The 13,241-nt window shown below is 45.5% G+C and overlaps 1 protein-coding gene across 5 annotated transcripts in view; it reads left to right on the top strand.

Moving 5' to 3' along the window:
- The window catches only part of LIN52 (lin-52 DREAM MuvB core complex component), a 140,484-nt gene that overhangs the window by 108,885 nt on the left and 18,358 nt on the right, over positions 1 to 13,241 (top strand). For 2 of the 5 annotated variants that reach the window (XM_004739283.3, XM_045072396.1), the window contains exon 6: positions 8,287 to 10,314. The exons of the other annotated variants lie outside the window; for them this stretch is intronic. In XM_004739283.3, coding sequence (XP_004739340.1) covers positions 8,287 to 8,342 — 56 coding nt within the window. In that variant the 3' untranslated portion in view covers positions 8,343 to 10,314. Of the gene's footprint in view, positions 1 to 8,286; positions 10,315 to 13,241 lie in introns of those variants that run through there. 5 annotated transcript variants of the gene reach the window in all.

The raw sequence follows: 13,241 nt of genomic DNA, 5'->3' as shown, positions 1-13,241 counted from the left end.
TGCTCTTAAAAGAAGGCAGGGCAAGGAGAGTTGATGGGAGAAACACAGGCTTTCACCTGAATACAACATTTTTCAAATGCCTGACAATTAAGATTCTTCTACTTCTGCTTTCAATCTTCAGGCATCATGGCTGACACTTCCCATATTTTATGTTCTTGTTTGATGTTTTATATTCTGAGAATAAATCTGTTGGCTGGATATTTCTATCATTTTTTTTTCTTTTTTGTCATGAAAGGCCATTAAAATTATTTTCCATATTGGAACTGTCCAAATTTGTTTACCTGTACATTGAGTCCTGGCTTTTCTTTTTTATATTACATCTTGGGTAAAACATTCACCAGAAATGGGCCTTACCGTGAACTGAGGGGGAAACGTTTAATATAAAATTATCCTTCTCTGAATTCCCCGGAGGGAACACTGTTCTTAGCACCCCACCCTTTTGAAAGAAAAAAAATCCTATTAGAAAAACAAGATGCCCAATAGAAAGAGAATCTGGAAAGTGTGCACCCAAAAAAAAAACCAAACAAAAAAAAAAAACTTTTTTTAAAGAGCTCTCAGGAGGAAGATTTTCATAGTCCATGATAGTTTGGTCACAGATGTAGCATCCAGACTGTTCTTTTGTCAGATACATGTTTCGGTCTCCTCTTGAAATGCTTATGCCCAAAGAACTTTAGGCAAAAGCCTCAAAGCTGTTCTGCTTACCTTCAGATGCTTCTTCTATGTAATTTAAAGAAGAGGGAGATTTCTACTAGAGACTCTCGTTCATGAACTCTCCCATGAGTTCTTTGAGAATGGAGACCTTGTTAGCATTACACCACCTTCTGAGGACCACCAAGTGTCTAAATGAGGCTTCAAAGTCCCCTTCTCATGCACGACACGGTACTCAGTTCATAGCACCTTCAGATCTTGATGGCCGCACTAGCACAGCTGCTCTTGGATTAGAGGCATGAAGAAGTGTGCTTCGTCCTCAACTTGAATGATCCATCATTTGCTGGTACGTTTTGTGCGGAGTTCTGAGCAGGAGTGTGGGGAAGGATCCCAGTCTGGCGAGCTGCTCTGCTGAACCCCGGCTCTCTGCCAGAGCGACCAGAGACTTCCCACGTTCCTGTGAGAGAGGACACAGAATTATAAATCACATCGGTTTCCTTTTGCTCTCCTCTAACGCACCAAAATAGCCTGTGAACAACTAGCCTGTCTCAAAGGCCGCTTCTCCTGTATTGGAATCTTCCCTAATATCTAGTACGGAGTCGTCACTTCGTGTGACTGACTTAACCATTCATCCAACCCCCTTCATGCTTCCCCTGCCCAGTGTACCGTGATGACTGGAGGTCCCTTCCGTCACAGTTATTAGAATGCATTCAAGGTTGCCAGGACGAAAAAAGTAATTTTTAAAAGCGCCCAAACCATAATTGTAACCAGTGGCTTCATTTCTACAAAACTATCTTGCAATGAAGCTAACTAAGTAAATCGCTTCTGAGTGTCCTGATGTAAACTAAACTAGGATTGTATGTGTTCCTCTTCGCTGGAAGCAGCTGCTGGTAGAGTTAAGGAAGGCGGCTGCCTCTACTCCCTGACATTACTCCGGTAGGTCTGGTTCTCCAGGTGAGACGTGTTACACGGACGCAAGTCATTCCTGGCTCCTTTCTTTTCGCATTGGAGATACTATTTTTTTTTTTTAATTTTATTTATTGGGGCACCTGCGTGGCTCAGTGGGTTAAGGCCTCTGCCTTCGGCTCAGGTCATGATCCCAGGGTCCTGGGATCAAGCCCCGCATCAGGCTCTCCACTCGGCAGGGAGCCGGCTTCCTCCTCTATCTCTACCTGCTTCTCTGCCTACTTGTGATCTCTGTCTGTCAAATAAATAAATAAAATCTTTTAAAATTTTTATTTATTTATTTGACAGACAGAGATCACAAGTAGGCAGAGAAGCAGGCAGAGAGAGAGAGAGGGGGAAGCAGAGAATTTATTTCTTTATTTAAAGATTTTATTTATTTATTTGACAGACAGATCACAAGTAGGCAGAGAGGCAGGCAGAGAGAGAGGAGGAAGCAGGCTCCCTCTGAGCAGAGAGCCCAATTCGGGACTCAGTCCCATGACCCTGGGATCATGAACCGAGCCAAAGACAGAGGCCTTAACCCATGAGCCACCCAAGCGCCCCTTGAGGTCTTTTAGGAAGGAAATTGTTTGATCTCCTTTGGCCATTCCCAAGAATGCCTGTGTGCCATCTCGGAGCGGACCTGCTACCTCTTTCTCCAAGTGGCAGCTGAGGAGCTCCAGGGCTCCCCTTGGTCAGCGAGGAACGCAGGGAAGGAAGAGGTCGAGACAAAGAATAATAGTCATGGGAACTTGAAGGAGGTGGGATGGGAGAGGTGTGTGATGCGATTTCAGAGGCATACACCACTCCGTCGCCTCACGAAGGCCTCCTGTGCACGACGGGCTTTGTCGTGGGGCAGCTCAGACACCACTTTGATAGGCAGCCAAGTCACGAAAGAGACACACCTGCACCACTGGAAATAGAGTTTGATGAGACAGTTGATGTGTGTTCCAGCAGCAGACAGGAAGTGTCTACTACAAAGGGAACCTGCTGTTTACTCCAAAACTCAGTTCCCACAGAGCACACGGACCCGTTCTCAGGCTACTGCAGTTTGCTCCCGCCACATCCTGATCCCTGCAGCACGGATTTCTCTCTTCTCTCATTCTCCGCTTCCTCACTCCTTCATGGTACATAAAGTAACTGGTGTATATACACAACAAGCATATGGTTTTTTTAAAACATGACCAGTGCTATGTTCTGACCAACATTGAACGGACATGGAATGGGATAAAATACTGGTTCAGCGGTGGTATCCCCTTTCCCCGTTAGTGGCATGCTTGTTCAGTTCTTACCTCATATTCCAATAAGTTATTCTGCTCTCACTGTTTAACCATAAAAAGAAAAAGAAAAACTCCTTGTGTACCTTGCTCATTTGGGAGAACTTGAATGTTTTTCATTTATCATTATAAAACAAGGGCAGTTGTATAACTTTTTTGTACATAGCTGTTACATGCAGGGCATTTTGTCTTTAAATAGAAACAAATTGCTCTAAAAGAAATGAATTCTAGGGGCGCCTGGGTGGCTCATTCGTTGGGTGTCTGCCTTCTGCTTGGGTCATGATCCTCAGGGTCCTGGGATCAGGACCACATCGGGCTCCCTGCTCGGCTTCTCCCTCTCCCATTCTCCCTGCTTATGTTCCCTCTCTCACTGTCTCTGTCTGTCAAATAAATAAATAAAATATTTTTTAAAAAAAGAAAAGAAATGAATCCTAGATAGTTTTCCTATCAAGTGTCTCTTTGCTTAAATAAACGTCTTGTTTGAAATGGAAGAAAGAACGATAGTTGTACAGTAGGTAGTGTTTACTAAATGCCTATGTGACCTTTATGTTAATTTCACCTTGAGCCAATGAGGGAACCAAGGGGTGCCTGGCTGGCTCAGTCAGTAGAGCATGCAACTGATCTCAGGGTCGTAAGTATGAGCCCCACGTGGGTATAGACCTCACTTTAATAAAAAATTTATTTTAATAAAATAAATTTTATTAAAAAAAAAAAAAAAGGGAAACCAAACCTCGGGAAGATGTCTTGGGTGACTTGTCTCCATTGGTCCAGGGTTCATGTAGGAGCTGGGAAGCAGCAACTCCAAGATGGTCTGATGCGCAAAGCCCTGCTCCTTACACAGGGTTATGCTATTTCCTTTGTTTCCTGCCAGTCGTATTAGAGTCTCCTAAAGACAGCCTCGTGTAACTTTTCTCCATCTTGCTAATGTTTTTAATTATGTTGAGGCACAGAAATATTTAAAGTAGTTTGCACTGGAATTGAAAACCAAACATTATGAGTTTCTCCCATTTCATTAAAAAGTTACTTAATCTTTACATTGTTCTCTACATTAAAGCCGAGCAGAATTTTATCAGGCAATTGCCTCAAAGTTATAATCTGGAAAATCTTTCTGTAATGAAACCCATATGTCATGGGCGAAAGGTGCAAAGCCCTGGCAGAGAGGGTTGGTCTCGTGAGAGAGTCTGCACCCAATCTCGTTAACCAGGGTGCCTCTGGTAATCCCTCATCCCCTCACTGGTGAGAAATCAATCTGTACCACTGAATCTTTTTCAACCAGCCACCAAGAAAATTTACTGCAGAGAAGGCAGTTTGGGGATAGTCATTGTGGGAAGGGAGCCAGAGGCAAGGCTCACTGTAGATGGAGGAATTGGAGAATCTGAAGAAGAGATTGAATTAAACCACACACCACCTTCTGAGCGAGCAGGACGGAGACCTCCCTTCAGCCCTGACCTCTCTGACTAGACCCGGGTATTTACAGCTGCCGTGAACCCGGCAGCCTTAGGGAAACGACGAAGGGGGGACATAGAAACTGCATAAACCTGGAAGTTGATCGTAGTTTCTCCATTTGCTGCCTGTCCTGTCCCACATTCTCGGCACAATTCACACGTTACCCCTACGGCGACAGTCTGTATTGTGACTTAACTCCGTTCGCGGGCTCCATTGCGTAGGAGGGCCTGTGATCATGACGTGGCATGGAGGCCGTGCTTCTCTTCTGCGCACAGATACCGTGGTGGTGGATGACCAGTGGATCCCTCTTGGCATAATTATTAGAATGTGGGAGCAGTGTTGCCTTCCTGTTCAACCTCAGAACCCTAGAGGATTAACCCAGAACTAGAAAATGGTTAAGCAGTTTTACTGACTCTAGGTAAAACTAGCAGTCTTATCGTTTCTAAGATTGTCTCCTAACACATGGTGGAAAAAAACCAGGAGAAATGAAAGGAACTAGAAGTGTCAAGCTGGGCAGCATATAATCTTACCAGGGCCATTAATGCAAGAATTGCACCAAGCCATAACTAGTAGAAACAAGAAGGGATGAGGCAGGGGAGTAGAAATGTCTTCCTCTCTTCTGTAAGCAAGCCAGAGACATCTCTAAAGGCTCTTCCCTTGGAGAGATTTGAAATCCTTGGTGGGAGTTTTTTCATAAAATACATTTACATATAAAACCCTGCTGGAAGGGGTGTGTATGTGCTTGCATGCGAGTGCACACGCTCGTGTGTGTGTGTGTGTGTGTGTGTGTAAGAGGAATACAGAATAGTAGCAGAAGGCTGTCTCCCTACTCCTAATGGGATTTTGCAGCAGCATGTGCGAGTTTGTTTCAGAAGTCAAAAATGAACAGATGTTGGTATAAATTACCTCTGTGTCTGATGTCTTGCAAATTAAAAGCGCGGTTGGCATCACTAAATAATTTCACTAGGTTTAGGGGGGTGCGGCTAGCAGGCGGCGATTACTGTCGCGGGTCGGTAAGAAACCTCGCACTACAGCAAAGCAGCAAGGCAAGGATAAAGAAATAAGGAATAAAATAAGGGGTTATGTGAATTAATCAGAGATGTTAACATCTCCGATAACAAGTGAACAGGAGGGCTTGAGGTCTGAAGCTGCCCCTGACCCACAGCAATTTCTCTGCGCACAAAGAGGGCTTGGTGCTTAGGAGGTGATTTATAGGGCACAGCCCTCTTTTAGGGAGCAGCTATGTCACAAATTCGTATATCTCCTATATGGGACTGGCGAGTAGGGAAACTTTCTCCCCTCCCATGTAGAAGATGAGGTCTTTGAATTACTTCTACTTTTACGGTGGTTTTCTGCAGCTCTGTGTGCTCAGATTAGGTTGAAGGGGGAGGAATGATTGAGTGGGGAAAGGGTTGTTAAAAAGGATTGGTTAAATTCAAGGAGAGCTTGCCACTGAGAGACTTTGGAAGAACGGTTTATTTTGCCGTTTAAATCCTTTTGATCCCTCAACTAGATTGGGTCTTTTTAAATTTGATGTCTTAAAATATTGTTCATTCTCCCATTTGGGGAAGAAAACAGTAAAGAATCGGGGATATGAAGGGAAACAGGCAGAAGTAATTAGTAAGATCAGTACAGAGCTCCAGGCCCAGGATTTTTGGAGCAAGCCTCTGTTCTACCCAGAGTTTTGGATTACCCACTTCTGGTTTCCAAAATACCTGCTTCTAGCCATGCTGCGGGATCATTTGATATGATGTACAACTCCTTAGTAAGCACCAGAGAGGAGACAGGAGACCCAACCAGCAGAAATAAATGATGAGAGCCACTCTGGCCAAAAGTTTAAGTCAGTTCCTAGAGGATCAGGCCGAGGGAAAAGCTTCCAAGGAGTGGGATTTTTTAGGTTGTTAGCCTCCCTTATCATAGTTCATTCATTCACTCAGGAAACACCGAGTGCGGGAGAAGCAACAGACTACTCACCCTCCTTTGAAAGGCGGTGTGTTAATGGTACCACTCTACCAAGCATGTTCATTGCTAAATAGCCAAAAGAAAACCAGGGCAGGTGGCATTCATGTGCTACTCATTTTGCAGATAAAGAAACAGGCTCATAGATCTTGCCTATCCCAAGGTGTCGTACCCCCCCCCCCGCCCCACTGCTAAACACTAGAACTGGAACCTCAACTGAGTTCAGACTCTTGTGTCATCTACAAGTCCACGCCACCTCCCCTGGGCAGGAAAATGCCTGTTTGGATTTCCTCTAGAGTAGTTAGTCCTACCTCTGTCTCTCCATTAATCTGGCATTACTTTCATCAAAGGAAATTCTTTTTCTTGCCAAATAAGCAAGATAAATTTAGGAAAAACAACCACCACCAGCAATGTAGAGAATGAAGCCCCTAGGGCCATTAATAGATCTTAGTGTCTCTGCAAAGGAAGGCAACAGACATTATTGTGTTCCTGCTTGGAATCCTTTCGTATAATATCATTCATCCAGCCAATATTTATTTAGCAGATACTACCTCTAGTGTTTGTGATAGAAAGAATAATGAGCCTCTACCCTCAGTTCTTACCCTTTAGGTCAGGAAGACACGTATATAAACAGATAGCTGCAAGTCTTACCAGAACTTTGTCTGTATAGGGTTTGGTGCAAATCCACAAAGGAAAGGAACAGTCATTTTGATTTGAGCCCGGGTGGGGTTGGGGGCACATGTGGCAAGCACTTAGCACTGGAGCTTCCATTCCTAATTAGTGGGATTTCCTTGCCCTTTGTTGGAGCTCCAGAATTTGTGAGAGGTGAAGAATATATGGACTGCAGGTACCAGAACCTTCCCTGTGGTTACGGAGTTTGTATTATTGTATTATTGTAGTTCTCTGTTGTACAAATGAACCAGGAGCTACTAGGGAGGGGGAGGGGAGTCCACTCATCTAGCACCAGGTCTGGACTTGAGTCAAGCCACAGGAGGCGGGGCAAAGGTCCTTCTCATTCTAAAGGTGCCTCTCCAGCCATCTCACTCTTTGGCCAGGATGGGGACATACTCTTAGGAGGCCACAGGCGCAGCCTGCTGTGAGCCCACCGCCCAGTATCAGGAGACTCCTGGCCTCCGGGACCAACGGTTGGAAACTTTGAGCACTGTTAAATCTATTGAAGAGATCAGGGAAGATGATTTTGTCGGCATGAGGATGAAGGGGTGTTACAGTACATCCACTTCCTGCAGGTTTGCTCGGCAGAGCTGCAACAGTGGGCTTCTGGAGTGGCCCTTGTAATTGAGAAATGTTTTACTTTCATTTTGGAGCCTCATATGTAGGAAAGTAGCTGTATAAACCCTCTTGTAACCACAGCATTCAAAGATTGATGGTGCTGAAAGGCAGAGAAAGACACATAAACCTTGCCTGGCTGTATTAAATATCTAAGGACTGACAATGCCAAGAGAGAGAAGACCAAAGCTCTATAAACCCTACTTTATTACACCATCCACAGATGAGCTGCACTGAGGGAATATAAACCCTGTTACATTACAGCATCCAGGGACTTCCACTGCCAAGAGATGGGGTAAATGATCTCTGATTCTGACCTGAGATTATAAATGTCCAGAGACTAGCAACCAACCCAGAGAAGACTCTAATCTTGGTTGGGTTGTAGTCTCCCAAGAGCAAACCCCGTGACATAGCAAACATGAGTATTTGGTTATATTCTGGAGAGAGAGAGGGGGAGGTTTGGGGGAATTCCCTGGGGATTTTGTTCAGAGGGGATGACAGTCTTCCCCAGTTGGCCTTCTGGCAGTTGCTGGCTTCCTACAGTTTTCTTCGTTGTCAGTGTTGGTTGGTTTTTCCCTCTTTTTGGAGGTTAGTGGTGATTCCGTCTTAGTGGTAGCAACTGTTTTTACAATGTGAATTCGTTTGCATTTTTAAAACATATTTACCTGAGATCTCTTATGCAGATTGTGGGTTTTCATTGATCTTCCATTTGCTGTGATTGCAGCCAGAGAGATGACACGGGGGAAATTTCTCAACATTCTGGAGAAACCCAAGAAGTAGCAGCTGCTTGTGGACGGGATGTCCTGGGGACTGGAACCGTGCCCTCCCTCCCAGTGGAGCTCTGACGATGTGCAACTCTCTGCTTCCCGGTGAGAGGCCGGAGGGTGCCCCTCCAGGACTGACTCTCCCCCCTGCTCCTGGCACTCTGCACCTCTGAGGACATTCGGCGGCAAGAGAGGAATTTGCTCTGTTGAGTCTCAACAGAAGGATGAGTGCAGTTACTCAGTCAGCTTCCAGACTTTGACCATCTCAGCCTTGGATGTGGGTGACACCAGAGAGCACATCATTCTTAAAGGTCAAAGTTCTGCGCTATCATTTCAGAAAGTGATGCAGGAGCCCCAGGATCTTACACCTGATTTGATTCAGTGATGGCAAAGTCAGCTGTGGCACGTGGAGCGGACGGGTTCTTCTGGCTTGTACTTGATATCTTAGGAAGTATTTATGGTATGAGGAGACCAGAGAACAGTTAGATTCTGAAACAGACCAGTGAACTGACTGTGAACTCTCCATTATATATTGGGTTCCAAGAATCCCCAGCTGGAGAAGCCAGAGTCTTCTTGACATGTATACCTGCTTTAACAATTCTGTACCTCTCACAATAGTCCCCATGCCCCAGTGCCTTTCATTCCCCACCATCAGTTCTGACTCCAGGAAAGGGGATCCCTGTGTATCGAGTCCCTCCTGGGAGTAACTAGTGAAAGACCCATGCAAGGTTGCACTGAGTTCTAGACCTCAAGACCAAGTTAAAGATGAAAGAAAGGACTTCTGAGTTCCAGGAATCGGTTAAAGACCCACACAAGAAAGTCAGTATGGCCAAAAAGGCAGGAGAAGGGGATTGTTGACAGGAGTTCCCATTTGATTAAAAACAAGAATCTCTAATTGACCTGAAAGGAACGTGCTGTGGAATGGTGGCAGTGTTTTGCCCCCCCCCCCCGTCCCCTCTCACAGCAGATATTTCATCAATGTAACAAATACACACATGCGTGCACGCGGGAAAAAAGAATTTCCGGACTTAAATGCAATTCCTGTGGAGCTCTTTGCCAGTTATCTGTCTCTGTGTTAAAACCTGAAAACCTAACCCATGCGTAAAATTGGTTACACATGTTCTCCATATTTTGTCTTGTAAGCCAGCCCCCAGCCTCTGATGTTTCGAGAAGTACATGATGCGTCCTAATCTTCATGCAAAGAACATCCACATGGCGGTTGTCTGATGGTGTTTGGTTACAAGCAAAGTTGTGGTTAAACTATTGGTCCTGAGTGTCTGTGCTAGGGTGCCACACTCGTCAGTTAAATAGCTGATCTGCTAACCATTTCTGACATGTGTGCCTTGTTTCCCAGGCTAGAACTAATGTTGGGTTTTTCTCTCATTTTTGCCATCCACGTGACTTTACGTATTGATAAGGAGAAAACTTGAACACGAGTCACAAAGGATGGGTAAGCGAGAAAGAAAAGATTCTGCCTGGATGCGATATAGAAATTTAGGCTGGGGAGGCATAGATTTTAAGTTAGCCTATTATTGACATTCCTTTTTCTCAAAATGCAGTTGGAGTAGGAGGGAAGGGAAGGGCAAAAAATAGTGCCACAACGTCAGGTTTTTCCTTTGCTCGGTTTTGGAGAGTTGATGACATCAGGCACTTTTAAGTGTTTGGGGAAATTGAGACATACATGGAGAATATGAGGATACCTCCCCAAAACCAACTCAGGTCTGTAACCCAAGGCTGTGTAGTTGGTTTTCTGGTCTGCTTTGGCCTTTCTTTTATTGTCATCTTATTCACCAGCACTTAACATAAGTCGATGTTTTAGAATTGCGATATTTATTGGTTTTGTATTTGTCATCCTTAGAAATGTTAATGATGTATTTTTATATTGATAATATAAATGGATGTGTAATGTGTGTGTACTTCAGGGTGTTAGAGGACTGTGCTTTGTACTTGATGGTTTCTGTGTCGTCATAATAAATATGTCCCTTTCATAGGAGAGTGAGTTTTTCTTTTCCTCAAAGGGCCAAGTTGCATTCATCGGAAAGTACAACTCTAATGATAAATAACCTGCTATTTTCCCTTTAATATCATAGTGGGTGGTGTGGGGCTTTATGACCATCTACTACTTGGTCTCCCAGCTTCCAGTCTGTTCTACTGGCCATCCAACCTCATTACTGCTCGACTCCCTGAAGTATTACTTAAAAACCTTTAATACCTCCTTGTGTCTAATAATAAAGTCTGGGTCTCTTATCCTGGCATTTAAAACACTCTGCATGTAATCCTCATCACCCCTCCTCTCCAGTATATGGAATCTGTTCCAGTTAATCTGAACAGTTCCATTTTCTCACTTAAGTACCTTTGCTCATGCCGCTGAGTCTAGAGAGTCTATTTGCACATATCAAACCTACCCTTCCTACAAACCCCTGATGAACCACCTGGAAACAATCTTCCTCCCTGCATTCCTACAACACGTACGTATCCCGTCCTGACTTTTACCAACTCTACCTTATATTTAAGTGGTCTGAGTGCATCTCTCTCGTCCCACTGAACTGTGAGCTCCTCTCCTACGCATCTGATTGAGCTGGAAGGGTCCATACTTGCTTGCAGACTTCCAATTAAATATGATGGAAGCAAATGTTTCTCTGCTGCCTACCAAAATCCTTAGTGTGACTTCCTTTTGGACTCTGCTCTAGAACTAGAGAAGAACAAGGATTAGTCCTATCACTGTCCCCCACGGATAGTTTACCTGCCCTTGAGCAGAGCCTCATGCCCTTTCAGAGAAACATTCCATGTGAGGAAACCCAGTTGCTTGGCACCATTGGCTCATCACTAATTTCCAAGAAAACAACTGGGTGGGCAGTAGATTGTGACCTGGAAAAGCCCGGCCGGCCAGCTGCCTCCGCAGGGACAGCGTCATCACCACGCTGCTCTAAATCTTGAGAGATTATTTTTCCAATAAATAATTATATATGATTTGCCCACAGGTTTCTTGGGCCTTCCCTTTGCCATTCTGAGTGCCTTCCTCACAGAAGCATCTGTTGGCTGAGAGGAATAGCACCAGGGCTTCGGAGACAATTTTCAGGTTCTTATTCAAGTCTTTTTCTCACCAGCAGTCTTGTTGATTCTTGCTCTCTTCCGTGTCTTGGATTCTTGGTTGGCCTCTACCGATTCGCCTGGCCTTCCTTCCATTGTCAGAACACCAAAAGTTCACAGGCTATTAACTGTATTAATAGCAAGATGCCATTGTTAATTTTTCTGTGTCTTTTGGTGGCCCACTTATCATATTTTTTAACTGGACACTTGGGAACTGCTGCTCGTTGGTGGTTCTCTAGCTGCAGCTCCTGCCTTCTGGGCCGTGAAAATGGAGCTGGTGAGTCAATCCATTGCCTTTTCGGTTTCTGAAGGGTGTTTGGACTTCCATAGGAGCTTTGTGATGAAACCAAGAAATTTCCTTTCCGGGGGGATGCTCTGGGCCCTTCTGTTTCCTTCCTCCAGGATTAAGGGCTCGCAAAAAAGAGAAACAGGCAGAGACCAGGAAGGGAGGAAATGGGCTGATGAGCCAAGGTAGATGGTCCCAGGGGTCAGACAACATGATTCCTTACCAGCTTTCAACTTCTACACAAAATCCATCTCCTACCATTTGGTTACGTTCTCCATTTACTGTTTGCTTCGTCTTGTGCCAACCAGATGGCCCCTGCACGGGCTTCTCTTTCCCCAGAGAGTCTTAGAGCCTCCACCCCAAACAGTGGTTTACAAACCGAGTTTGTAAGTTCTGACTGGCCTCTAACTGACTGTTAAGCCTCTATTGAGTCTTCTCTGGCCCTTGGGGGCTGTGTCCCCGACTCTGCCTAAAGAGACCACCAGCCTTCCTACTCTCTGTCCCACAGTTTTCCTTCATGATCAGGGGCATTTGGGGGCTTCTGGTGGCCCCAGGTGCAACCATGAGGCTCATGGTTGGCACAAGGGCTGGCAGAGCCTGTTAATTAGCACATGAACACCCCAATGCTCCATTAGCCAGGCCAGGCATTCGGAACCTTCCCCTCCTGTGGGCCCCTTCCTCCTAATGAGAGTGGGAAGAAGGGCCTCACAAAACACTGCCTCAGAATAATATTCCGCTTTGTCCCCACCAGTAACCAGGGCTGACAGGATCACTCTGTCCATTTCTCTTCTAATTAGCACAATTCCAGCATGGCCTGAGCCAGCAAATGGAGAAAAGCGATCAAAAGCGATCGGACAACCGTACCGAATCACAAACACAAAGAGGGCCATTCCCTGTAATTAGGTGAGACAATTCCTCAGTCTTTTCTCGGCTGGAGTTTGCCGCTAAGACTCTTGCTGTTTGGGTCCCAGCAACACAAGTTACATGTCTCCCTGGGACACTAATAAGCCCCAAATTGTCTTCCGCTTCACACAACTCTAACCAGAGGACAGATGCCCGAGGGTGGGGGGGGAACACAGTGAGGGGACAGGGTGTCTAAACAGCGAAGCAGCTGCGGCAATGTCTCCCCAACTCCAAAAGGCAGACACTGGGGCTGGGGGCAGAGAAGGAAGAGGCCATTCATTTGTTGGGAGAACAGCTCCGGGTGCAGCCTGCCCCATTGCCTGAAGCCCTAAGAATTCTGGGACCTCAGGAGAGACCCACTCTCTGCTATTTGCCTCACCCCGTTCATTTGCCACTTCTGGCCAGTTGTCCCCTTCGGGTCTCCTTGTCTCTTCTCCTACATGTCCACGCTGGGGGCATCGTGGGCAGCTACAACCGTGGCACCATCCTTGGACCTGCACCGAAGCCCTATACAACCATAGTCCACGAACTTGAGGCTAGCTAACGTGCGGCACACACATGGGAATTCTACACTCAAAGAATCTGTGACTTAGAAGGAACACTTCCAGCACCCATTCACTTCTGGGTCTCTGGCTC

Source organism: Mustela putorius, unplaced genomic scaffold (genome assembly GCF_011764305.1).
Source record: "Mustela putorius furo isolate JIRA1106 unplaced genomic scaffold, ASM1176430v1.1 tig00000129_pilon_pilon_pilon, whole genome shotgun sequence".
NCBI classification, from domain to species: domain Eukaryota; kingdom Metazoa; phylum Chordata; class Mammalia; order Carnivora; family Mustelidae; genus Mustela; species Mustela putorius.
Note: the sequence above shows the minus strand (reverse complement) of the source record. Positions and strands in the feature narration are given on the sequence as shown.